Source organism: Meles meles, chromosome 20, assembly GCF_922984935.1.
Source record: "Meles meles chromosome 20, mMelMel3.1 paternal haplotype, whole genome shotgun sequence".
In the NCBI taxonomy this organism is placed as follows: domain Eukaryota; kingdom Metazoa; phylum Chordata; class Mammalia; order Carnivora; family Mustelidae; genus Meles; species Meles meles.
Genome location: NC_060085.1, coordinates 12601805 through 12628793, shown reverse-complemented (window position 1 = coordinate 12628793; position 26989 = coordinate 12601805). Strand labels below are relative to the sequence as shown.

Below are 26989 nucleotides of genomic sequence, written 5' to 3'. Positions count from 1 at the left end.
AAAACCCTCATATTGTTTTTCAGAGTCCATAGTCTCTCATGGTTCATGTCTCCCTCCAATTTCCCTCAACTCCCCTCTCCTCTCCATCTCCCCATGTCCTCCGCGTTATTTCTTATGCTCCACAAATAAGTGAAACCATATAATTGACTCTCTCTGCTTGACTTATTTCACTCAGCATAATCCCTTCCAGTCCTGTCCACGTTGATACAAAAGTTGGGTATTCATCCTTTCTGATGGAGGCATAATATTCCATAGTGTATATGGACCTTATCTTCCCTATCCATTTGTCCATTGAAGGGTATCTTGTTTCTTTCCACAGTTTGGCGACTGTGATCATTGCTGCTATGAACATTGGGGTACAGATGGCCCTTCTTTTCACCACATCTGTATCTTTGGGGTAAATACCCAGTAGTGCAATTGCAGGGTCATAGGGAAGCTGTATTTTTAATTTCTTAATGAATCTCCACACTGTTTTCTAAAGTTGCTGCACCAATTTGCATTCCCATCAACAGTGTAAGAGGGTTCCCCTTTCTCCACATCCTCTCCAACACATGTTGTTTACTGTCTTGTTAATTTTGGGCATTCTAACTGGTGTAAGGTGGTATCTCAATATGGTTTTAATTTGAATTTCCCTGATGGCTAGTGATGATGAACATTTTTTCATGCGTCTGATAGCCATTTGTATGTCTTCATTAGAGAAGTGTCTGTTCATGTCTTCTGCCCATTTTTTTGACATGATTATTTGTTTTGTGTGTGTTGAGTTTGAGAAGTTCTTTATAGATCCTGGATATCAGCCTTTTGTCTGTACCATCATTTGCAAATATTTTCTCCCATTCTGTGGGTTGCCTCTTTGTTTTGTTGACTGTTTCCTTTGCTGTGCAGAAGCTTTTGATCTTGATGAAGTCCCCAAAATTCATTTTTGTTTTTATTTCCTCTGCCTTTGAAAGAAGTTGCTGTGGCTGATATCGAAGAGGTTACTGCCTATGTTCTCCTCTAGGATTCTGATTGATTCCTCCCTCACATTAAGGTCTTTTATCCATTTTGAGTTTATCTTTGTGTAGGTGTAAGAGAATGGTCGAGTTTCATTCTTCTACATATAGCTGTCCAGTTTTCCCAGCACCATTTATTGAAGGGACTGTCTTTTTTCCCCTGGATATTTTTTCCTGCTTTGTTGAAGATTATTTGACCATAGAGTTGAGGGTCCATATCTGGGCTCTCTACTCTGTTTCACTTGTCTATGTGTCTGTTTTTATGCCAGTACCATACTGTCTTGGTGATCACAGCTTTGTAGTAAAACTAGAAATCAGGCAACGTGATGCCCCCAGTTTTGTTCTGTTACATATACTATCATATAGAGTATCATAGTATATAATATATGCTATGTATAATTTAATATATATTGTTTTATATAATGGAACAATACAATTATAGCATACTACAAAATATATTCTAATTGCACTAGATCTTATTTACTAAGTTGAGGTTTTCAGGCAATTAACAAATATTTATTAAGTATCTACTATGAGTCAAGCATAGTAGGGCTACAATGGTAAGCAAGATAGAGACCCTGACCCCAAGGAGCTTACAATCTAATGGGGGGATTCACGGGGGGAATAGAGTACCCATGTGTACTACACAGCAATCATGTTATTCAAAAAATAATTCATACAGACTACAGTGAAGTGCAGATAGTAAGGTCTCTGAGCCCTGTGAACCATGCAAAATGTTCTAAGAGTGTCAAAAACTGTGGTTTTATCTTTTTTCCCCTACTGGCAAACAGTGTGAATTTCCACACATTCTTTGGCCGTGAAGGACTCAGCAAACAGAAGAGTCATAAGTACAGACAGAGGCTGGGTTCTACAGGTCCTGGCCTGGGTACTCTACAGTTGCATGGTCATATGTGTCCTCACAACACTCCCCAAGGGCCTTGCTGCCAGTGACCAAATCCTGCAGCTGGGCTTCAGGATCCTTCACCTTTGCTGATAGACTTCCAAAGATACTCAGCACTTCTCATGAGTGATTGCAATGCCCTAAGTCTTCTCCATAGAGAAGAATGGCCTAAGAATCTGGCTTGAAGCTAATTTGTTCATGAAACATTTGTTTCATGAAAAAAATCACATAGAATGATGGGATGCCATTCCATGAGTCAGTTTTCTAGGGCTGTTGTAACAAAGCACATACACATAGTGACATAAAACCACACACATCTATCCTCCTCTATGCCTGAGGCCAGAAGCTAAAATCAAGGTCACCGGGTGTGAGTCAAGTTGTGAATAGGGCTGAATCTTTTGGGGAATCCAGGAGAGATTCTGTCTCCTGCTGTCCCAGCTGCCAGAGGCAGCAGGCATTCCTTGGCTCAAGGTTCCTGGCTCAGCTACTCCAATCCCTCCTTCCAGTATAACATCACCTACTTCTCTGTGTCTGACCCCTCCTGCCCCGTTTCAGAAAGACACTTGCAGTTATTGCAAGCCCATCGGGATGATCCAGGGCAATCCCTCAGTCTCAGATCCTTAACTGCATCTCATCAGCATGCAGTCCCTTTTGCTGGGGAAGGGAACACAGTCACAGGCTCTGGAAAAGGACCTCTTAGGTGTGATGGGTTGGCAGGAGTCATTAACATCAATAATTGCAAAATAATGAAATGGAACCCCAGGGTCTCATTGTCAGGATCGGTGTGACAAAGTGTCTCCATAACTCTTCTGGAGTCAGTGTTTCTCTCTGGCTTTGTGAAGGGGTGTGTGTCTAGGGCTGCACCTGCTCTCCCACCCTGAAGGGTGTCTATTCCTTATAATGACAGCCTTCCTCTTCCAGTCAGGACCACACTTCACTGCGCAGGCACCTGAGAGAGGTGCATTCCTGATCACCAATGGCACACATATGCAGATTGTAATGAATTCCTGCTTCACCACTCCAGGACACTGTGTCTGGGGACAAATCATCTCTCAGATTTGCATTTTTTGCTTTACAGAAACGTGAATAGGAATAGATTTGGGTCATGTCTATATGTTTAGAAATAATAACTTACTTTGAGACGTAGAAGAGTGAATGCACAGGAAACCCTTCCCACAACATTTGGCAAACGGCAAGTGCTCATATGTGATAGCCATTCTTACATTTATATTATAAAACGCCTTCTATCTGCAGCCTAAATATCTGGCCACAGATTTGAGTATGAACTTACACCAACAAAAGGTCCTCTTCTTGGATGTTCAGATATATGGTATTCCCAATCTGCAGCATGGAACTCAGACCGATGTAAAATTTCATGTGACTCCTTCATTCATGGGTGATGTCCTGCAACATTTCTAATCTGTAAAGAAGGTACCCATACCCTGATCTCTCTTTGTGCCATCCTGAGATACTACTGTGCCCTCCAACACATCCCCCAGATAGATTCAAGTAAAACACAAGAATGAGAAATTGATGTTTCACTGAAAGTAAGGTGGGGAAGAAGGGAAAAGGATTTCTATAAGATGTCAGATAGCAACACACTTTTAGCATTCTGTGTGTTTTCATATACTGAGCCCTCTACTCCTCCACTCCGACCTCCTCTCTAGTCCCTCCCTTTCTACCTCGTACTCTTCACTTCATATTCTGACATCTTTCTCTCAATTCAGATCAGTTATAGAAAAATTCGCCTAGGATCTGTCACCTACAGACAGAAGGGAATAGACCGGGTGAAGTACCTTCATGGAGACAAATAGTTTGTTTACTTTTTCGTACATTTTCATACTAAAGGGTGACTATAAAACACTGGACACAATGCCCCACCCCCTAAATGCTGCAATGTTGGTGGCATTCATTATTATGCTAATTTCTGTTTATACTTAGGTTGGAGGAAACAAAGTCTTTCCTGGTTTCTCCATTCAAGAAGAACCATTGGCTTCAGTGCTCAAACACATCCATAGGATGCCCCTCTCTGGCTCATTGGCAGAAAACATATTCTTAGACATAGGCAATGGGATGGACTTCGTCTCACAGAGGAAAGAACAAGAGATGACGATCGCTAGTTCCTAGGCAAAAGGGGGCAAACAAATTGAAGAAAAAGAAATATGTAGCGTGCTCCAATACCTATGCATGCGTCCAACCATACCTTTCAGTATTTTCATATATTAAATCTCTACAAAAGTCTTGTGGAGAGATTCATCATTATGCCCAGTCCAGCTATCCTATTTCCTCACCAACAAACTGGCTATCAAGAGCTTAGGGGATTGAATTTTCTCTGAAAACTTCTCCTTATGGCATTCTTGAGCTCCTTATTCCTGAGGCTGAAAATGATCGGGCTGAGAAAGGGAGTGAAGACTGTATAGGTGGTGGCCATCAGAGTGTTACTGTCCATAGAATGGGGGCCCTTGGGCTTGAGGTAGATAATGGACGCAAAACTGTAGTGCACAATGACCACAGTGAGGTGGGACACACATGTAGAGAAGGTCTTGTGCCTGCCTTCAGCTGAGGGGATCCTCAATATGGCGGCCACAATGAAGACATAGGAGAGCATGATGAGGAATAAACATCCCATCAGAGCTGTGACACACACCAGGATCACACCCAAGGTGACAGAGGAATTCTCATTCCCACAGGCCAACTTCAAGAAAGAAAACACGTGGCAGAAAAAATGGTGGATGACGTTAGACCCACAGAAGGTGAGATGAAAAACTATCAGGGTCACCATCATCCCCATGACTGAGCCACCAGCCCAGGTCCAGGACACCAGACGGGCACAGGTGCGGGTAGTCATGAGCACATTGTAGCGCAGGGGGTGGCAGATGGCCACGTAGCGGTCATACCCCATGATCATGAGCAGGAAGGAGTGGGTGAAGCCGAATGTGAAAGAGAAGAACATCTGACTGGCACAGGCCATGAAGCTGATGGAACGGTGGCTGGAGAGCATGTCAACCAGCATGCGAGGCGTGACGGCAACAGTGAACAGAATCTCGGAGGTCGACAGAGCACACAGGAAGAGGTACATGGGTGTGTGCAAGCCGCGCTCACTCCAGACAGTGGCCATGATGAGCAGGTTCCCCAGCAGCGTGAACAGGTACATCAGCAGGTACAGCAGGAAGAAGATAGGTAGGAGATGCTGTGGGAAGTTGGAGAAGCCCACGAGGATGAATTCAGACACCATGCTATAGTTCTGACCAGCCCCGGATGCTGCATCTGCTCAGATCACAGAGGGAATGAAGGCGATCAGAATAAAGATCATGACTCTATATAACAATATACCCTAGAAAATATACAAAATGGAGGAACACAGATGCAGTGTCTTAGGATTGGGAAAATGACAAGGATACTCACTGTTTCTGCTTTTCTTTAACATGGAACTGAAAACCGTGAGTGGTGCTCTGAGAAAAGAAAAGGAAAGAAGGTATGTAAGGACGGGAAAGGAGGAGACTGGCTTGTCCACCCAGAAAAAGCGAACGAATGAAGTCAGAACATACCACAGTGTGAGAGAGCACTGAGCTGTAGAAGATAAGACCTGCTTCCCAAAACCAGTATTTCTCATAGAAGTGCAGAGTAGTCGTCATTCACAGTATGAATTTGAAGTAAAAAGTAAGATACCATTCCCACGAGTGACACAAAGTATAAAGAAACAGCTCTCTCCTTAATTTCTCTTTCTTCAGTCTTGTTGTTGGTGTACAGAAATGCAACTGATTTCTGTGCATTGATTTTATATCCTGACACTTTACTGAATTCCTGTACAAGTTCTAGCAGTTTTGGAGTGGAGTCTTTTGGGTTTTCCACATATAGTATCATATCATCTGCGAAGAGTGATAGTTTGACTTCTTCTTTACCAATTTGGATGCCTTTAATTTCTTTTTGTTGTCTGATTGCTGAGGCTAGGACTTCTAATACTATGTTGAATAGCAGTGGTGATAATGGACATCCCTGCCGTGTTCCTGACCTTAATGGAAAAGCTTTCAGTTTTTCTCCATTGAGAATGATATTTGCAGTGGGTTTTTCATAGATGGCTTTGATAATATTGAGGTATGTGCCCTCTATCCCTACACTTTGAAGAGTTTTGATCAGGAAGGGATGCTGTACTTTGTCAAATGCTTTTTCAGCATCTATTGATACAAAAAAAAAAATAATAATTACTTAATGGGGCTCCTGGGTGGCTCAGTTGGTTAAGTATCTGCCTTCTGCTCAGGTCATTATCCCAGGGTCCTGGGATTGAGCCCCATGTCTGGCTCTCTGCTGCTCCCCCAACTTGTGCTCTCTCTTTACCCACCCCCATCAAATAAATAAATAAAATCTTTAAAAAAAAAAAAAAAAAAAAAAAAAAAAGAAACAGCTCTCTCGCATTTTGGTCTGGCGATTTCTTTACACTCAAGAAAAGTGGAGCCTCTAATGGGCTTTTGTTTGGGGGCATTATCACTTCCCTTGTTCAGCAGATTAGAAAGAAACACAGATTTTCTGACAATATTCAGTTATGGATACGTTCTAAAGAAGAATCAACCTGTTCAATGTCAATGTAATTAACAATTATTTAGGAAAGTAACTACTTTTACAAAATTAACATTTAGAGACAAGAGGGGTATCTCCTCCTCCTCCTCCTCCTCCTCCTCCTTATTCTTCTTTTTGCATTTTAGCAAATTTGTCCCATGCTGGCTGGGTGGGAGACAAGATGATGCTTGATCTACTTCTTCATTCAGGCTATGGCAATATGTGGTTGTAGTTGAAGCATATGATGAAAATACATCCTCACCTTCAATGGAAAACTGAGAACCTGATGGTCCCCCCAAAAGGGACTCTGGGACCCCAGGGTCCTCATATCACACTTGGGAAGCCTCTGTTGTAAAATATCTAGGAATCAATCAAGCACATGAATGCCTCCATATTCAGAAATTTTTACCATTGATAAAATGCAGGTGGTTTGAATACAAAGAGAAAGATCTACACTCTCAGATGAGGTCAGTGAGTATGGAAATGGTAACACTTCTTCCTCAAATCAGAGCACCAGAGCAACTGCATTTACACTTTCAGTGAAGCAGCTGTGCATCTCATAACAGTTTCCTCCAATCCCTTCTGAAAACTAAGGTCAGTGCAAAACCATACTGATCTTCTGAACGTGGAGTCAATAGGAAAGAAATGCTCTGGCAGGTGTGAAGACTCATCACGGACATTATACACATCATAGTCATTTTTAAGTGTGAACCAGGAACAGACACAGACACTGACCAAATTGATTGGATACCTCAAAAAATATCCCCACATGAGACACAGCTTAACATGTGCTAAAGGCGGGAGCAGAAATCAAAGGGAAAAGGTGGATTGTTTAGGAGTGTGGTGGGAAAACTGGTCCTTTTATGAAACAAACTCAATCTAAATTTCTGCCCAAGACCATATGCAAAGGTGGATTCCAGCATTCAAGACATAAATATGAAAAAAAAAAAAAAAAAAAAAGAAAAAAAAAAAAAAAAAAAAAAAAAAAAAAAAAAAAAAAAAAAAACAAAAAAAAGACATAAATATGAAATATGACCATGGAAGTTAAGAGGAGAAGGTATAGGAGAAGAATTTTGTTGATCTGGGGTTGGAGAAGGACTTCTTAAACAAACTTCAGAAACACAAACATTAAGTGTTTTTGAAAGAATGAAAACATCAAGAAGAAGAGTATTCGTTCAACAAATGATGTTCTGGATCCAGCTAAGAGTAGATGGAAAGGTGAGGAAAGATCACTGTCATTGTCCACAACTGACCAGGAAATACGATGTAGAATAAACAAAAAACCAGTTCCATCTACAAGAAATAGAAATCTCAACGCAGAAATGAGCAAAGGTGTGAGCAGAGAGCTCACATCGGGTATAGCACAAGCAAATGAAAACATGCGAAAAAGAAAGAGAGAGAGAGAGGAAGGTACAGAAAGGAAGAGAAATGCAGTGGAAATTCAGGGTCTACGTATTTAAGGTCCCAAATTAGAAAGTGCCCAGTGCTGATCAGGTATGGGGAGAAGGCAATATTAGTGCACTGCCTGTGAGAACTAGAGGGCTAAAATTAAGAGTTCCTGGGCTCTATGCTCCAGCGCATGTACTCCTGAATATCTATCTCCATTGCTGACAGGTATTTATAAGGGAACATGTCAGGGAATGTTTTGTAACATTGCTTGTAGTGCAGAATGTGAGAAGTGCTTGTCCATAATTGGAAAGAGGGCGGGTCATATGGGTTGGGTGCAACTACTGGAGCTCCAGGCAGCAGTTGGATGCACACTCAGCAGACTAAAGTACCCTTAGAGACTCTTAATCATAGGGAAAAACTGAAGATTGTTGGAGGGGAAGGGGGTGAAGGGATGGGGTAACTGGGTGGTGGACATTAAGGAGGGCAGGTGATGTAATGAGCACTGGGTATTATGTAAGACTGATGAATCACAGGCTTGTACCTATGAAACCATAGTGCATTACGGGTCAATTAATTCATTTTAAATAAAAATGCTTAAAAATAATATTGAGTGAATGACACAAAAATTAGATGAATTCTCCAGTATAATTCCATTTGGGCACATGAAATACGGAGCCCCTGAAACTCTTCTGAATGATGCATATCACTATACATTTGTCAAACCCACACAATGTGCAACACAGACAGTGAACTCTAATGTAACCCGTGGACTGAGTTAATAATAATGTATCCATATTGGTTCACCAACTGGAACAAATGTACTACACTAACACAAGAGGTAGAAGAGGAAATGGTATGCAGGAGAGAGGAGGTCTGCCTTTTTCTGTAAACTAAAAACTTCTCTATAATCTAAAAGTGACCAATTTTCTATGAAACTAAAAAAAGGAAAAAGATAATTTACAACATAGTTATGCACAGAGAATACCTATCTACAAGAGCATGCAGAAATCAAAAAGCATGACTTCAGTGTCTTAGAATGGTTGGTTGTCGAAACTGGAGGGAAACAGGGTGGCAGAAAGAGAATATGAATAAAAATAGAAAAGGACATTAAGGAAACCAAGATTATCAAAAGCAGTGAACCAGAAATATCATTGACTCATACCTCTGCACCTGTTGTCTGCCATAAAATAAAACAAAAATATATTTTTATGAATAATTTGAGCCTCATCTGCTGCCTAGAGCTCCCGAAATCCTGGGCTCTGGGACAGGACCCAGCCATAATTGCACCCCGTGGTCTCCCTGGGGTCTTGTTCCCAAGGATCCACCATAATAGGGGTCAGAATGGAGCCTAGAGGACACAGAAGCAGAAGGATGGGGAGGAACCTTTCTGGAGTGAGGAAGGCTGTGCTGATGACCAGGAAATTGTCTGGTGGCCACGCAGGTGTCCCTCTCAGAAACCCAGACACGGGTGTCTTCTCCCCTCTGTGCCTCATTCCCCTCCACTCAGCATCCTCACCGTCTACAAAATGCTGCCCCTGTGCTCTGCTCCTCTCCGTCTGTGTGGCTCCACTCCTCTCCCCTGCACTGCTCACTGCCCCGGGCTCCTTCTCTGCTTCTACTCCTTTTGGGATCCCAGAGAACATTGCCTGAAACACACACCCAGTGTAGTCATCAGAGCCAGTCTTCAAGTCCCAGCTTTTGCTGTGTGTTTCTGAGAAAGAAAGTTCCATCTCTGAGCCTCCTCTCCCCCAAATGAAAGGGGGGAGTAAGCAGAGAACCATCTGGAGAAGGTCCATGGGCTTTCACAGAAAGGGCCCCATGTTTACCTAAAGTGGGTAGTTATCACTGAATTTGACATCTTTTTTTGTCCTCTAAGCTGCTTTGCTGTCCTCAGTCTATACCACATGGAACCAGTTGGCCCCATTCTAAATTCATGGTCTCTGCCCTTATGACGACCCTTAGTCCCTCTGGTAACCTGACAACCCAGTTCTGTTGGGGGTTGGCTGGTCCAATCTCCACCTTTTCACGTAGCCCCTATCTTACCATTATAGTCTGCCTTCCCACATCCTGCTGGGTGGATTGGCAGCCATTCTCTGGGCTGGGTTCCCTAGTCTCCTCTGACAGGTGCAGGAGAGAATTCTGTCTACTCTGTTCTCACAAAGGATGGCTCACACACAGGTGTGGAGTCCATGTCACACACCACAGGAGTACATCCAGCTCAACCTTCTGCCTCCCCCACAAGGCTACCCTCCAGGATAGCAAAACTCCTGTCAGCCAAGTCAGGACACAACAGCACAGACAAGACACACACCTGGAGCAGGGTTTCTGATCCTCAATACTCCTCGCATTTGGGGCCATATCATTCTCTGGGATGGTGGCTGTCTTCTGCATTTTATTATGCTCAACATCCCTGGCCTCATCCCCCCAGTGGCAGTAACCTCTCCTGCCTTCCTGAGTCATGACAACTGTCTCCAGACATGGGCACATGTCCCCTGTGGGGTAGAATCACCCTAGATTGAGAACTACTGACCTAGAAGCTGCAAAGGGCACTAGGTTGGGTGAAGAACACTAGACCCAATATGGGCAACCTGAGAAGACCCCCAGGAGGTGCCCAAAGCTACGAGCCCGTCTTCTGACCTTTGTCCCAGACCCTGTCTAAATTTCAAGTCTGGGTCTCCCTCCCCACAGCTGCCTGAGTATTGCCACCTACCCTGTCCCTCCTGGTCGCCCTCAGCCTGGGTTGCCTCTTCCAGGAAGCAGCCAGCAGGGGAGGGGAGAAGAAGCTCTCCAGCCTGAGGCTGTCAGCAGCACACAAAGGCAGGTGTGGGGCCAGACCTCAGGACTCCTGGAACTGAGGCTATGTGCTTTATCCCTGTTACAACTTCCCAGGAGGCTGCTCTCCAGGGCCTCCCCAGGACACCAACATGCAAGGTCAGCCCTCAGAGTCTTGAGAGGCCAGGAGGATCATCAGAGAGCTTCTGGGGACCTGCAACCTCTACTCCTTCCTCCAACACTCCAACACAATCAAGACTCCTTATTGTCTAACTCTGCCCAGAGACCCAGCCCCAGCCCCTGCTCAGGCCTAGGAACTCCCAGTCTTGGGGGAGACAGGACAGGATTAGATGCCCTCAATGAGTTGGGATCAGGGCAAGGTCAGAGGGAAGGCGGGAGCTAGAGCAGCCCAGAGTGGGAATCCAGGGCTCTCCAGTGGGATCAAGGTAGCTGGAAGGCTTCCCTGAATAAGGGTAATTTAGAGCTAGGTCTTGGAGAATGCTTTCTTTTGATCAATAAAGTGTTCAGTGTCTTCTGGCCAAACTGGATAGCCCCGCTTCTCCCCTTGGTTGACTTAAGCTCTCTCTTGTTTTCATGGTGATACAGCCAGAAAAGTCAAATTAGTATGTGAATTCTTGGGCTATAATAACTCACTTGGTCTTGTCCAGTTCCTGAGACAGAGCCCCTATGCCCTTGTCTCAGGAGTGATAGTGGTTTCTGTATGCTACTGAGATGAGTGGTGGCTGAGCCCTCAGCCTGAATAGTTTTAGGAAGGGGGCTGCTCCCCAGAACAACCAAGGGGGTAATTAGAGAATTGGAACCTCCAGCGAGGGGACAGGGGTAAAGATTGATGCTCAATTAGGGATAAATGACTCAATCAATAATGTCTGTGTAATCAAACCCCCATAAAAATTCCCTAAAAATGGGATTCAGAAACCTTCCCAGCTGGTGAATACACAGCGGTGCTAGAGGGTAGCGTGTGCAGAGAGGGCGTGGAAGTTCCTCGCTCCTTCCTCCATATGTTTCAGGATACATCTCTTTCATTTGGCTGTTCCTGAGTTGTTTGTTCATAATAAACTGGGAAGAGTAAGTGTTTCATTTTCCTGATTTCTGTGAGTTATTCTAGCAAAGTATTCAAACTGAAAGGGGGAAATGTAGAAACCCTCATCTTTGTAGCCACATCAGGCAGAAGCACCGGTGCCCTGGGCACCCAGTACTTGTGACTGGCATCTCCAGGTAATTGGTGTTAGAACTGAACAGAATTATAGGACACTAACGTGTGTCTGGGTAGTTGGAGAATTGGTCACTGGTGTGGAAAGAACTCACACATTTGGTGTCTTGAGTGTTAGAAGTAGAAACAGTTCACTTCCTGTCTCCCTCTGTCCAATCAACAGCACTGTCCACTCTACATCTGAAATCAACCTCAGTTTGCCACTCCACCCCATCCAGGATGCCCTCATGCACCTCTCCCCATCTCTTCCTGAGTCTGCCCACCCTGCCTGCCCTCAGCATCCTGCTTCCCTCACACCAGCCAGAGAGGGTCTCTACAAACAGGAATCTGACCATGCCACTTGTGCTTAAAATGTACCTATTGGTATCATCAGTTTGCAAAACTGTTTGGCAGTATCTATTCTAGCTGAACCTAGGCATTCCCTATGAGTCGGCATTTACACACCTAACTGTAGACCCAACACAACACATAAGTGTTAATCCACCAAAGGACATGTACTAGATGTCATAAGAATACCTTCATAGGAAGCCCCAACTGGAAACATGCATGAGAATTTCACGTAGTGGAATACAGCTCTTTCCTCTTGCATATTGCATGCAACACTGGGTGTTATATGTAAACAATGAATCATGGAACACTGCATCTAATGATGTACTGTATGGTGACTAATAAAACATAATAAAAAAAAAACAAACTCCTCAATTGGACACCATTGCCTTTCATGCCCATGCCCTTCCCACCTGCATGCCTTCAATTCCAGAAATACACTAGCAACCTTCAGCTCTCCCCGGTGAACTGAACACACAATTGCCCCAAATGCACTATGCCTTTGTCACCCTGAGCCTTTGTATTTGCTGTCCCCTCTGTCTGGAAACCCCTCTTCCACCTCCTGGCTCAGCTGAATCCTACCTACTCACGCTGCAGGACTCCCACCATTTTCAAAGTCCCTAAATCCCAGTCTGGATGTGTGACTTAGCTTCTGCAGATCCCTAAGCTGTCCCCAACACCCCTCCAACCACTCTGTGCTGTCATCTTGGGTTATATGGCAGCTTCCCTCGGTAGACCATGAAAAGGACAGAGCAGAGCCCTAGCCCTTGGTCATTGCTGGATTCAACCAACTAGAATATTTCCATATAAAATAAGCCTTGGATAACACTTCTTGACTATATGAATGAATAAATGAGAGTAAAGAGCTCATGAGGACATATAGCACTCCTTTCTGTCCATGATCATGGGCAATGACTGCTATGTGTCCATCTGCCACCCACTGAGATACAATGTGCTCATGAGTCCACATGGCTGTGCTACCTCATGTCCAGGTGCTGGGCTGGTGCCTCAGTCATGGGGATGATGATGACTCTGATAGTTTTTCACCTCACCTTCTATGAGTCTTAAGTAATCCATGATTTTGTCTACCATGTTCTTTCCATCCTGAAGTTGGCCTGTGGGAAGGAGACATCCTCTGTCATCTTGAGTGTGATCCTGGTGTGTGTCATAGCGCTGATAGGCTATTTATTCCTCATCATCCTCTCCTATGTCTTCATTGTGGCTGTCATATCAAGGATCCCTTCAGCTGAGGGCAGGCACACGATCTTCTCCACATGTGTGTCCCACCTCACTGTGGTCATTGTGCACTATGTTTTGTCTCCATGATCTACCTCAAGTCCAAGGACCCCCGTTCTATGGACAGTAACACCCTGATGGCCACCGCCTATACAGTCTTCACTCCTTTTCTCAGCCTGGTCATTTTCAGCTTCAGGAATAAGGAGCTCAAGAACACCATAAAGAAAAGCTTGCGAGAAAATTCAGTCCCCTAAGCTCCTGATGGCCAGTTTGGTGGTAAGGAAATATGACAGGAGGGCTGGGAATAATAACATCTGTCTCCATAGGACCGTTGTAGGGTTTTGAGGATATGAAGATACACACATCCAGAGTTGATAGATGCATGCTCAGTATTTGTTTACCCCCCTTGCATGGGATCTAGGGATCAGGATCTCCTGTTCTTAACCCTGTGTGATGAAGTCTATCCCATTACCTCCATCAGAGAATGTGTTATCTGCCTAAGGGCCAGGAGGACGGCATCATGTAGGTGCGTCTGGGCACTGATGCACAGGGTTCTTGAATGGACAAGCATCGGATAAGCATCATAAGGATAAACAAAAACAAGCATTATAAAAATACCGAAAGTGTTGACCCTTTTCTTTTTCTAAAAAGGATTTTATTTAATGAGCGACTATGGGCTCCAAGAAACAAACTGAGGGTTTTAGAAGGGAGGGGGATGGGAGGATGGGGGATCCTGGTGGTGGGTCATAAGGAGGAAAGATATTGCATGGAGCACTGAGTGTTATACGTAAACAATGAATCTTGGAACACTATGTCAAAAACTAATGATGTATTGTATGGTGACTAACATAACACAGTAAAAATAAATAAGGACAGAGGGGCAAAAGGAGAAGCAGGCTCCATGCTAAATAAGGAGCCCAGCGTGGGGAGTCAATCCCAGGCCCCCGGGATCATGACCTGAGCCAAAGGCAGACACTTAACTGACTGAGTCACCCAGGCATCCTTCATTAATCCTTTTCTTACAAGCATTGTATCCAGTGTTTTATAGTATTGTGTTTTGTTTAGTTTTGTTTTGTTTTTCCATAGCCTGTTTTATTTTATTTTTTAACGTTTCTTTTATTTAAATTTAAATAGTTAACATATAAGGTATTATTGATTTCAGAGGTACAACCCTGTGATTCATCCGTTTTACACAACACACAGCACTCACCACAACACATACCCTTCCCAATTTCCGTCACCCAGTTACCACATCCCTCCACCCCATCCATTCTAGCAACCCTCAGTTTGTTTCCTATGATTAAAAACCTCTTATGGTTTGTCTCCTTCTCTGATTGTGTCTTGTTTTATTCTTTCCTCTCTTCCCCTATGATCTCTCCTCTGTTTTGTTTCTTAAATTCCACATATCAGTGAGATCATATGATAATTGTCTTTCCCTGATTGACTTGTTTCACTTAGCATAATACCCTCTAGTTCCATTCACATCATTGCAAATGGCAAGATTTCATTTTTTATTTTAATTAATTATTTTTATTAACATATAATGTATTATTTGCCCAGGGGTACAGGTATGTGAATCATCAGGCTTACACATTTCACAGCACTCACCATAGCACATACCCTCCCCAATGTCCATAACCCAACCACCCTCTCCCTACCTCCCACAATTTTGTTTTGTGATGACTGCATAGTATTTCTCTGTGTGTGTGTGTGTGTGTGTGTGTGTGTGTCACATCTTCTGGTCCATTCATTTGTTGATGGACATCTGGGCTCTTTCCATAGTTTGGCTGTTGTGGACATGACATTGTTGCTATAAAGATTGGGGTGCACATGACCCTTTGGATCACTATGTTGGTGTCTTTGCGCTAAATACCCAGTAGTGCAATTGCTGGGTCCTAGGGTAGCTCTATTTTCAACTTTTTTGAGGAAACTTCATACTGTTTTCTAGAGTGGCTCCACCAGCTTGCATTCCCACCAACAGTATAAGAGGGTTCCCTTTCTCTGCATCCCCACCAACATCTGTTGTTTCCTGATTTGTTAATTTTAGCTATTCTGACAGGTGTGAGGTGGTATCACATTGTGGTTTTGATTTGTATTTCCCTGATGCTGAGTGATGTTGAGCATTTTTTCATGTGTCTGTTGGCCATTTGTATGCCTTCTTTGAAGAAGTATCTTCTCATGTCTTCTGCCCATTTCCCGACTGGATTATTTGTTCTTGGGATATTGTTAATTCAGGTTCTTTTCTGACTCCATACAAATTTTAGGATTATTTGATCCAGCTCTGTGAAAAATGTTAATAGTATTTTTCCCTTTTTATTTATTTTTTCAGCGTAACAGTATTCATTCTTTTTGCACAACACCCAGTGCTCCATGCAAAACGTGCCCTCCCCATCACCCACCACCTGTTCCCCCAACCTCCCACCCCTGACCCTTCAAAACCCTCAGGTTGTTTTTCAGAGTCCATAGTAAATGTTAATAGTATTTTGATAGGGATCACAATGAATGTGTAGCTTGCTCTAGGTAGCATAGACATTTTAGCAATATTTTTTCTTCCAATCCATGAACATAGAATGTTTTTCCATTGTGTGTGTGTGTGTTCCTCAATATCTTCTATGAGTGTTCTATAGTTTTCAAAGTACGGATCCTTTATCTCTTTGGTTAGGTTTATTTCTTGGTATCTTGTGGGTTTTGGTGCAATTGTTTTTTTTTTTTTTTAAAGATTTTATTTATTTATTTGACAGAGAGAAATCACAAGAGAGGCAGGCAGAGAGAGAGGAAGGGAAGCAGGCTCTCCACCGAGCGGAGAGCCCGATGTGGGACTCGATCCCAGGACCCTGAGATCATGACCTGAGCCGAAGGCAGCGGCTTAACCCACTGAGCCACCCAGGCGCCCGTTTTGGTGCAATTGTAAATGGGATTGACTCCTTACTTTCTCTCTCTTCTGTCTCATTGTTAGTGTATAGGAATGCAACTGATTTCTGTGCATTGATTTTATGGTCTGCCACTATGCTGATTTACTGTATGAGTTCTAGTAATTTTAGGGTGGAGTCTTTTAGGTTTTCCACATAGAGCATTATGTCATCTGTAAAGAGTGAGAATCTGTCTTCTTCTCTGCCAATTCATATGCCTTTTATTTCTTTTTGTTGTCTGACTGCTGAAACTAGGACTTCTAGTACTATGTTGAATTGCAGTGATGATAGTGGACATCCCTGCAGTGTTCCTAACCTTAGGGAACAAGTTCTTAGTTTTTCCACATTGAATGATATTCACTGTGGGATTTTCATAGATGGCTTTTATGATATTGAGGTATGTTCTCCTCTATTCCTACACTGTGAAGAGTTTTAATCAAGAAAGGATGCTGTACTTTGTCAAATGTTTTTCTGCAGCAATTGAGAGGACCATATTGTTCTCGTCCTTTCTTTCGTCCTTCTTGTGCTCTTTCTTTTATTTATGTAGTGTATCACACTGATTGATTTGCAGATATTGAATCAACCTTGCCGCCCAGGAATAAATCCCACTTGGTCGTGGTGAATAATCCTTTTAACATTAATAATCCTTTTAAATCCTTAGTATTTTGGTAAGAATTTTTGCATCCATGTGCATCAGGGATATTAGTTTGTAATTCTCCTTTTTCGTGGTGTCTCTGTCTGGTTTTGAGATGAAGGTAATGCTGGCCTCATAGAAAGAGCTTGGAAGTTTTCCTTCCATTTCAACTTTTGAAACAGTTTCAGAAAAGTAGGTATTATTTCTTCAAATTTTTGGTAGAATTCCCCCTGGGAAACCATCTGGCCCTGAGTTCATGTTTCTTCAGAGATTTTTGATGACTGCTTCAATTTCCTTCATGGTAATGGAGATATATATATAACCTTACTGGTTATGGGTTTTCTATTTCTTCCTGGTTCAGTTTTGGTAGATTATAATGTCTCCAGGAATGCATCCACTTCTTCCATATTGCTTAATCTGTTGGTATATACTTGTTCATAATATAATCTTATAATTGTTTGTATTTCTATGGTGTTGGTTATGATTTCATGATTTTAAAAATTTGGATCCTTTCTGTTTCCTTTTTGATAAGTCTGACCAGGGGTTTGCCAGTCTTTTTTTTTTTTTTTTTTTTTTTTTTTACTTGACAGAGATCACAAGTAGGCAGAGAGGCAGGCAGAGACAGAGAGGAGGAAGCAGGCTCCCTGCTGAGCAGAGAGCCCGATGTGGGGCTCGATCCCAGGACCCTGAGATCATGACCTGAGCCAAAGGCAGAGGCTTAACCTACAGAGACACCCAGGCACCCCGGGGTTTACCAGTCTTATTAATTTGTTCAAATTAGTTTATTTGTTTTTTAATTTAATTTTATTTTTTTCAGTGTTCCAAGATTCGTTGTTTGTGCACCACATCCAATACTCCATGCAATACGTGCCCTCCTTAATACATGCCAAAAGGCTCATCCATCCCCCACCCCCACTCTCTTCCAAAACCCTCAGCTTGTTTCTGAGAATCCATAGTTTCTTATGCTTCATCTCCCCCTCTGATTTCCCCCAGTTCACTTTTCCTTTCCTTCTCCTGATGTCCTCCATGTTATTCCTTATGCTCCACAAGTAAGTGAAACCATATGATAATTGACTCTCTCTGCTTGACTTATTTCACTCAGCATAAGGTCTTCCAGTCCTGTCCATGTTGATACACCTCTGATGGAGGTGTAATATTTCATTGTATATATAGTCCACATCTTCTTTATCCATTCATCTGTTGAAGGGCATCTCAGCTCTTTCCACAGTTTGGCAGTTGTGGCCATTGCTGCTATGAACATTAGAGTACAGATGGCCCTTCTTTTCACTACATCTGTATCTTTGGGGTAAATACCCAATAGTGCAATTGCAGGTTCAAAGGATGGCTCCATTTTTAATTTCTTAAGGAATCTCCACAACTATTTTCCAAAGTGGCCACACCAACTTGCATTCCCAACAACAGTGTAAGAGGGTTCCTCTTTCTCCACATCCTCTCCAACACTAGTTGTTTACTGTCTTGTTAATATTGGCCATTCTACCTGGTGTAAGGTGGTATCTCAATGTGGTTTTGATTTGAATTTCCATGATGGCTAATGATGATGAACATATTTTCATGTGTCTGTTAGCCATTTGTATGTCTTCATTGGAGAAGTGTCTGTTCATGTCTTCTGCCCATTTTTTGACATGATTATCTGTGTTTTGGGTGTTGACTTTGAGGAGTTCTTTTTTTTTTTTCCATTTTATTTATTTTTTCAGCGTAACAGTATTCATTGTTTTTGCACAACACCCAGTGCTCCATGCAAAACGTGCCCTCCCCATTACCCACCACCTGTTCCCCCAACCTCCCACCCCTGACCCTTCAAAACCCTCAGGTTGTTTTTCAGAGTCCATAGTCTCTTATGGTTCGCCTCCCCTCCCCAATGTCCATAGCCCGCTCCCCCTCTCCCAATCCCACCTCCCCCCAGCAACCCCCAGTTTGTTTTGTGAGATTAAGAGTCATTTATGGTTTGTCTCCCTCCCAATCCCATCTTGTTTCATTTATTCTTCTCCTATCCCCCTAACCCCCCATGTTGCTTCTCCATGTCCTCATATCAGGGAGATCATATGATAGTTGTCTTTCTCCGATTGACTTATTTCACTAAGCATGATACGCTCTAGTTCCATCCACGTCGTCGCAAATGGCAAGATTTCATTTCTTTTGATGGGATATCACCTCACACCAGTCAGAATGGCTAAAATTAACAAGTCAGGAAATGACAGATGCTGGAGAGGATGTGGAGAAAGGGGAACCCTCCTCCACTGTTGGTGGGAATGCAAGCTGGTCCAACCACTCTGGAAAACAGCATGGAGGTTCCTCAAAATGTTGAAAATAGAACTACCCTATGACCCAGCAATTGCACTACTGGGTATTTACCCTAAAGATACAAACATAGTGATCCGAAGGGGCACGTGTACCCGAATGTTTATAGCAGCAATGTCTACAATAGCCAGACTATGGAAAGAACCTAGATGTCCATCAACAGATGAATGGATAAAGAAGACTTTGAGGAGTTCTTTATGGATCTTGAATACCTGCCCTTTGTCCATAGTGTCATTTGCGAATATTTTTTTCCCATTTAAGGGGGTTGCCTCTTTGTTTTGTTGACTGCTTCCTTTGCTGTGCAGAAGCTTTTTATTTTGATGAAGTCCCGAAAGTTCATTTTCGCTTTTGTTTCCTTTGCCTTTGGAGACGTGTTTTGAAAGAAGTTGCTGTGGCCGATGTTGAAGAGGTTACTGCCTAGGTTCACTAGGATTTTGATAGCCTCCTGCCTCACACTGAGGTCTTTTATCCATTTTGAGTTTATGGTGCTGGGAAAATTGGACAGCGATGTATAGAAGAATGAAACTCGACCATTCTTTTACAACTTCTAGTTTTGTTGATCTGTTCTACTGTTCTTTTGGTTTCTATTTCATCGTTTTCTGCTCTAATCTTTATTATTTCCCCCGTGCTGCCTGGTTTAGGTTTTATTTGTTGTTTGTTCTCCACCTCCTTTGAGTGTAAGTTTAGCTTGTGTATTTAAGACCTTTCTTGTTCCTTGAAAATCCGTGTATTGCTATATACTTCCCCCTTAGGACTGTCTTTGCTGCATCCCAAAAATTTTGAACAGTTGTGTTTTCATTTTCATTTGTTTCCATGAATTTTTAAATTCTTCTTTAATTTCCCAGTTGATCCATTCAGTCTTTTTTTTAAAATTTCATTTCTTTTCAGTGTAACAGAATTCATTGTTTAATGACTACACCCAGTGCTCCATGCAATATGTACCCTCCACAATACCCACCACCAGACTCCCCCAACCTCCCACCTCTTGCACCTTCAAAACCCTCAGCTTGTTTTTCAGAGTCCACATTCATTCTTTTTTAAAAAAGAGTGTATTTATTTTATTTGAGAGAGAGAGAGCACGAGAAGGGTGAGGGTGAGAGGGAGGAGCAGACTCCCTGCCAAGCAGGTAGCCTGATGCAGGACTTGATTCCAGGACTCTAGGATCATGAACTGAGCCAAAGGCAGTTGCTTAACCAACTGAGCCACCCAGGTGCCCCCTTTCATTCTTTTTCTTTTCTTTTCTTTTTTCTTTCTTTTCAGTGTAACAATATTGACTATTTTTGCACCACACCCAGTGTTCCATGCAATACATGCCCTCCCTAGTACCCAGCACCTGGCTCCCGCAACCTCCCACCTCCCGCCCCTTCAAAACCCTCAGGTTGTTTTTCAGAGTCCATAGTCTCTCATGGTTCACCTCCCTTTCCGATTTCCCTCAACTCCCTTCTCCTCTCCATCTCCCCATGCCCTCCATGTTATTTGTTATGCTCCACAAATAAGTGAGATCATATGATACTTGACTCTCTCTGCTTGACTATTTCACTCCCTTTCGTTCTTTAGTAGGATGCTCTTTAGCCTCCATGTATTTAAGTTCTTTACAAATTTCCTCTTGTGATTGAGTTCCAGTTTCAAAGCACTGTGGTCCAAAAAAATATGCAGGGAATTATCCCAGTCTTTTGGTACTGGTTGAGACCTGGTTTGTGACCCAGGATGTGATCTATTCTGGAGAATGTTTCTTTTTTTTTTAAATTGTGTTATGTTAGTCACCATAAAATACATCATTTGTTTTTGATGTAGTGTTCCGAGATTCACTGTTTATGTACCACACCCAGTGCTGCATACAATACATGCCCTCCTTAATACCCACCACCAGGCTCGCCCATCCCCCTACCCTCCTCCCTTCTAAAACCTTCCGTTTGTTTCATGTACACTAGAGAAGAATGTGTATTCCGTTTCTTTAGGATAGAATGTTCTGAATATAACTATGAAGTCCATCTAGTCCAGTGTGTTATTCAAAGCATTTACTTCCTTGTTGATCTTTTGCTTAGATGATCTGTCCACTGCAGTGAGGGGGTTTTAAAGTCCCCCACTATTATTATACGATTATCAATATATTTCATTGATTTTATTATTAATTGGCTTATATAATTGACTGCTCCCATGTTGGGGTATAAATATTTATTTTAAACAATATTTTATTAATTATTTGTCAGAGATAGAGAGAAAGAAAATAAGCAGCATGAGCAGCAGGCAGACGGAGAAACAGGCTCCCAGCTGAGCAGGGAATGTGATTCAGGACTCGATTTCAGGACCCCAGGATCATGACCTGAGCCGAATGCAGATGCTTAACTGACTGACCCCCCACCCAGGCATCCCGGGGATATAAATATTTATAATTGGTAGATCTTCTTATTGGATAGACTCTTTAATTATGATAGAGTGTCCTTCTTCATCTCTTATTATAGTCTTTGGTTTAAAATCTGATTTGTCTGATATTAGGATTGCCATCCAGTTTCTTTTGATGTCCATTAGCATGATAAATCATTTTCCACTCCTTCACGTTCACCCTGGAGGTGTCTTTGGGTCTAAAATGAGTCTCCTGTAGACAGCATATTGATGGGTCTTGCTTTTATATCCGTCTGATACCCTGTGTCTTTTGATTTGGGTCCTTTAGCCAATTTACATTCTGAATATATAGTACTATCTTTTAAATTATAACAAATGCACTAAGGAAAATAAACTATTTGTCTCCTGGAAGATGGATTACTATTTATAATTGCTCCCTTCTTTGGAAAGGATAGACCCTAAGGGAGTTTTTCTATCTTAAGAGTTTAGTATGTGAAGAAGGGAGGGGAGAGAAAGAGTGAGAGATAAAAAGAGAGAGAAAGAGCTAGTGGGATGGGAGTCCTTTAAATTGATCTGAACAGAAAGTTGCAAAAAATTGGATATGGTACAAAATCTTGGAAAGGAATGAAGAAGGAGGAAGTTTGTAACAGGTCAATGTTCATCTGCGAGGGGGAGGGAAGAGAGAATGATAGAGGAAGGGACCAGAAGTAGAAGGATGGAGACAGAGAGAAATGAGGGCTAGAAGGGGGAGAGCGTTCACGTTTGGGTTAGAACATAAAGGATGGTAATGTTATTAAAGGATGGTGACATGTTATGGAAATTCTTTTCCCTTTCCCCACATTACTTTAAAAAAAACACACATCAATTTCTCATTCCTGTGTTTCACTTGAATCTAGCTGGGGGATGTGTTGTAGTCATGATGATATCTCAAGATGGTGCCAAATGAGATCAAAGGCGTGTGTACCCCTTTTAAGTGGATGAGAAATGTTGGTGGAGGTCACACAACACACGAGTGAGGGGGTCCCATGGAAATTTAAGTCTGTCTGACTCCCATGCTGGGGTTTAGGAAAGCCTATGTCTGAAGATCAAGGAAAGGGGCCTTCTGTGAATCTAAACTATTACTCAAAGGTGAGGCCAGATATTAGAGTTGGAGGCAGAAGGTGTGTTGTAACATTAAACCCACAGCCACCAGTCATCTTGGGAGCATACAGAGACTCTCATCAGTGGGTCAGTGAACAAAGACACACAAGAGACCAAATATTAGTTTGAGTGTGTCACAGATGTTAATGTAGCCTCTTTGACTTGGGACACCTGGAAAACAAGGATAGGGAAGAACTTGACCCCAAGATGAAGTGGGGCTATCCAGTTTGGCCAGAAGATACTAAACATTTCTACTGACCAAGAGAAGTGACTTTCCAAGACCCAGCTCTAAATTACCCTTATTCTCAGAAGTCTTCCAGCTGCCTCAACCCCATGGCAAAGCCCTGGATTCCCACTCTGGGCTACTCCAGCTCCTGCCTTCCCTCTGACCCTGCCCTGACCCCAAATGGTTGAGGGCATCTAATCCCAAAACTTGGAGCTCCTAGTCCTCAGCAGGGGTTGGGGCTGACTGGACAGAGAGAGACAGCAGCGAGCCTTGGTTATGTCAGGCTGTTGGAGGAATAAGTAGAGGACACAAGCCCCTGGAGGCCTTCTGATGATCCTCCTGACCACTCCATACCCTGAGGGAAGCCTTACAGGTTGGTGTCCCAGGCAGGCCCTGGGGAGCAGCCTCCTGGGAAGCTGCAGCAGGGGTAAAGCACACAGAATCAGTTCCAGGAACCCCGAGGTCTGGCACCACACCTGCCCCTGTGTGCTGCTGACAGAAGGCAGGAGAGATTCTTCTATCCTGCCCTGCTGGATGCTTCCTGGAAGAGGCAGCCCAGGCTGAGGGGAATCAGGAAGGACAGGGTAGGTGACAATACTCATACAGTGGTGGGAAGCAAGGCCCAGACTCTGGATGGGGACAGGGTCTGGGAGAAGGGTCTTATATCACATAAGACAGACTCGTAGCCTTGGGTAGCTGCTAGGAGTCCTCTTGGGCTGCCCATTCTGGATCCTGTGTTCCTTACCCCACATAGTGACTTCCACAGCTTCTAGCTCCGCAGTCCTGTTTGGGGCAGATTCTGCGCACGTGCATGCACACACACACATGCATACACACAGGAAATGTTTGTACATGTCTGGAGGCCCCTTTAGTTGTCAGGGTTCATGGGGAAGGAAGGGATGCTACTGGCATTTGGTGAGTGGAGGCCAGGGTTTTTGTTAAACCTTGTACAATCTGGTATTCTTGTGGTCCCTTTGTTCCAGTTGGTGAACAAGTATGGTTACATTATTAACTCAGCCCGCAGATCATTAGCATTCACGGTCTGTGTTACACAATTCTTGTGTTTTGGCAAATGTATAGTGACTTGTCCACACCATTACAACATCATCCAGAATAGTTTCAGGTGCTCTAATTTTCATGTGCCTGATGGAATTATGCTTGAATGTTCATCTGCTTTAGCTTCATTTACTCAAGATCATTTCACAGGATCCTTTACACTGCTGTGTGTGCATTGAACTTCTCCCTGGGGCTCCCGTTGTTGCATATAGCCCAACTGACCTTCCCTCTTCCACTTTATGGTTCCCAAGCAGCCTGGTCCATTTCCCAACTTCAAGCAATGCTACTGAAACCTCTTCTGACGTGGCTCCTTCAGAACAGGTGTGAGCAATTGAGATAGATTCTCAGGGATACATGTGCTGGTACACAGAACAGGTGAAGTCTGTGCTTCTCAATTCTCAGTTCTCACCAGCAAGCCATGAAGACTGCTTTCTCCCCATAAATTTAAAAGAATCAAAATCACTTGACCTTGGGTACTTTCTAATCTGGGCAAATGAACAGATAAACAGTGAAGGCCCATGATCATTGTCCTCTGTCTTTTCTTTTCTTAAAACCATCCTTTCCCGTGTCTGTGAAACTCCTTCTGTGAGTTCTCTGTTCATATCCTTGACTCATTTCTGCATTGAGTTCTCTCCTTCTGAATGTCACTGGTTTCTTATTTATTCTAGATAGCACTTCCTGGTCAATTTTCAATAATGCAAAGATTCTTTTCCCAATTTCCACCTGCCTGTTCGTGGATCCTGGATATCTTTTGTTGAACAAATTCCTTGGGGAAGCTTTCATGTCTGTTTCTTTTTCTAAGCAGTTAACATTTATTCCTGAGAATGGCATCAACACTTTACAGAAGATATGCTTATAAAATTCAAATACTCCCTTACATAGAAAACATGGATCTCAACTTTTCTTGTCTTTCGAAAATCACTTTAACATTCGTGCTTTTGAGGTTTGTTTAATAACTCCTTCTTCACTCTTAGATCACAAAGTTATTCTCCTGCACCTTCTCTTGCTGACTTCGTATTTCCTTCGATGGGCGAAATCCATCTGGATTCTTTTTTTTTTTTTTTCCCATTTTATTTATTTTTTCAGCATCCATCTGGATTCTACCTTTGCCTGCAGTGTTGGGCCGGAATTCACATGTGCACCTCTTCATAAAACCACAGGTTTTCCCACCACAAACCAGCAAGCAACCCATTTTTCCCATTTGATTTTGTGCTCCCACCTTAAACACCTGTTGGGTTTTGAATCGAGCAGGGATATTTCTGAGGTATCCAACCAGTGTGATCTGTGTACCATACCTGTGATATAGATCTGTTCCAGGCTGACAGTTTTGCAAATGATTACAAGTCTAATGTGAGTCCAATACCAGGAGAGATATCTCTCTATCTCTCTCGTGTATTCCATTTTCATTTACTTTATATTTAAAAAAAAATTGTATATTTATTTACTTATTTGAGAGAGAGAGAGAGAGAGCACCCCCCAATGATCATGGAGCAGGGAGATGGACTGGGGCTTGATCCCAGCACCCCGGCATCATGACTGAGCTGAAATCAAGAGTCTGATGCTCAACCAACTGAGTCATCCAGGCGTCCCACATACACTCCATTTTTAGAATACCTGTATAGCTTTTCAGTGACTTTATTTTTCAGAAGGAGGTTTAAGATAGTACTTAAATTTAACTTTAAATTGTAAATGCAGTTGCACTGAGTATAATTTGGGAAAGAACTGACATAACTGTTATATTAACTGATCTCATCCAAGAGCGCACATTGGCTTCTACGTCTTCCCTGTATCCAGATCGTCTTCTTCATATCTATCAGTGGTTAAAAAGTCTTCCCTTGGAGATATCGCTTCTGTTTACTTAATGCCTAGTTGTTTTCTTTTTTCTTTTTTATGTTATGTTAGTCACCATACAGTACAGTACATCATTAGTTTTTGATGTAGTGTTTCAAGATTCATTGTTTATGTATATCACCCAGCGCTCCATGCAATATATGCTCTCTTTAATACCCATCACAGGGCCAACCCACCCCCCTCACCCGCCTCCTCTCTAAAACCCTCAGTTTGTTTCTCAGAGTCCACAATCTCTCATGGTTCATCTCCCTCTCCAGTTCCCCCCCTCATTTTTTCCCTTCCTTCTCCTAACGTCTTCCATGATATTCCTTATGTTCCACAGGTAAAAGAAACCATATGATAATTGGCTTTCTCTGCTTGACGTATTTCACTCAGCATAATCTGCTCCAGTCCCATCCATGGTGATGCAAAAGTTGGGTATTCACCCTTTCTGATGGCTGAGTTCCTCTGTATATATAGACCACCTCTTCTTTATCCATTTGTCTGTTGAAGAGGATCTCAGCTCTTTCCACAGTTTAGCTATTGTGGATATTGCTATGAACACTGGGGTACATATGGCCCTTCATCTGTAGCTTTGGGGTAAATACCCAGTAGTGAAATCTTAAGAGAAAAAAAAAGAAATGCTGAAACCAAAATGTTTGAGAGCTGTCTCATTATAGTTTCTGTCGCTAATGGTAATGTTATCTTCCTTTTTTCTTATAGTCTATGTTTTGCATGATTATTATGGGAGTAATTCTATGGGAAATGCTATGAATTTGGAAAGTTTATCTAATCCTCTACAGCATGTGTTCTTTCTTTGCTCTAATATATTCTGTCCTCTTTCTTTTATATTTCTAGGTAGATGATCACATCTCCTCCCTTCCAATCTTGATATTCCTTCTTTTTGTATCTTTCCTCAAAGTACCATTCCAGACTTTCAGTGCCCAGCTAATGACCAGCAGAAACAGTGAGTAACCTTGGCTTTTTTCTGATTCTAAAATAATGCATTAGTAGTTTCCCGCTTCATGTACTATTTGCTAGTTTTGCAGTATATATCCTGGTTACTTAAAAAAGACTCCGTTGGTTTCAGGAAATAACTTTTCAGGAGAAATAACTTTTAAAAAATCTTTACG

At 42.6% G+C, this 26989-nt stretch overlaps 1 protein-coding gene and 1 pseudogene across 1 annotated transcript; one reads left to right on the top strand and one right to left on the bottom strand.

Moving 5' to 3' along the window:
- Positions 1-4195: 4195 nt before the first annotated feature.
- Positions 4196-5134, bottom strand: LOC123932964 (olfactory receptor 10H4-like). The gene has a single exon (XM_045991752.1). It carries the CDS (start codon positions 5123-5125, stop codon positions 4196-4198), a length of 930 nt encoding a protein of 309 aa, XP_045847708.1. The 5' UTR covers positions 5126-5134.
- Positions 5135-7629: 2495 nt separating this feature from the next.
- On the top strand, positions 7630-13653 carry LOC123932199 (annotated as a pseudogene).
- The last annotated feature ends 13336 nt before the right edge of the window (positions 13654-26989 follow it).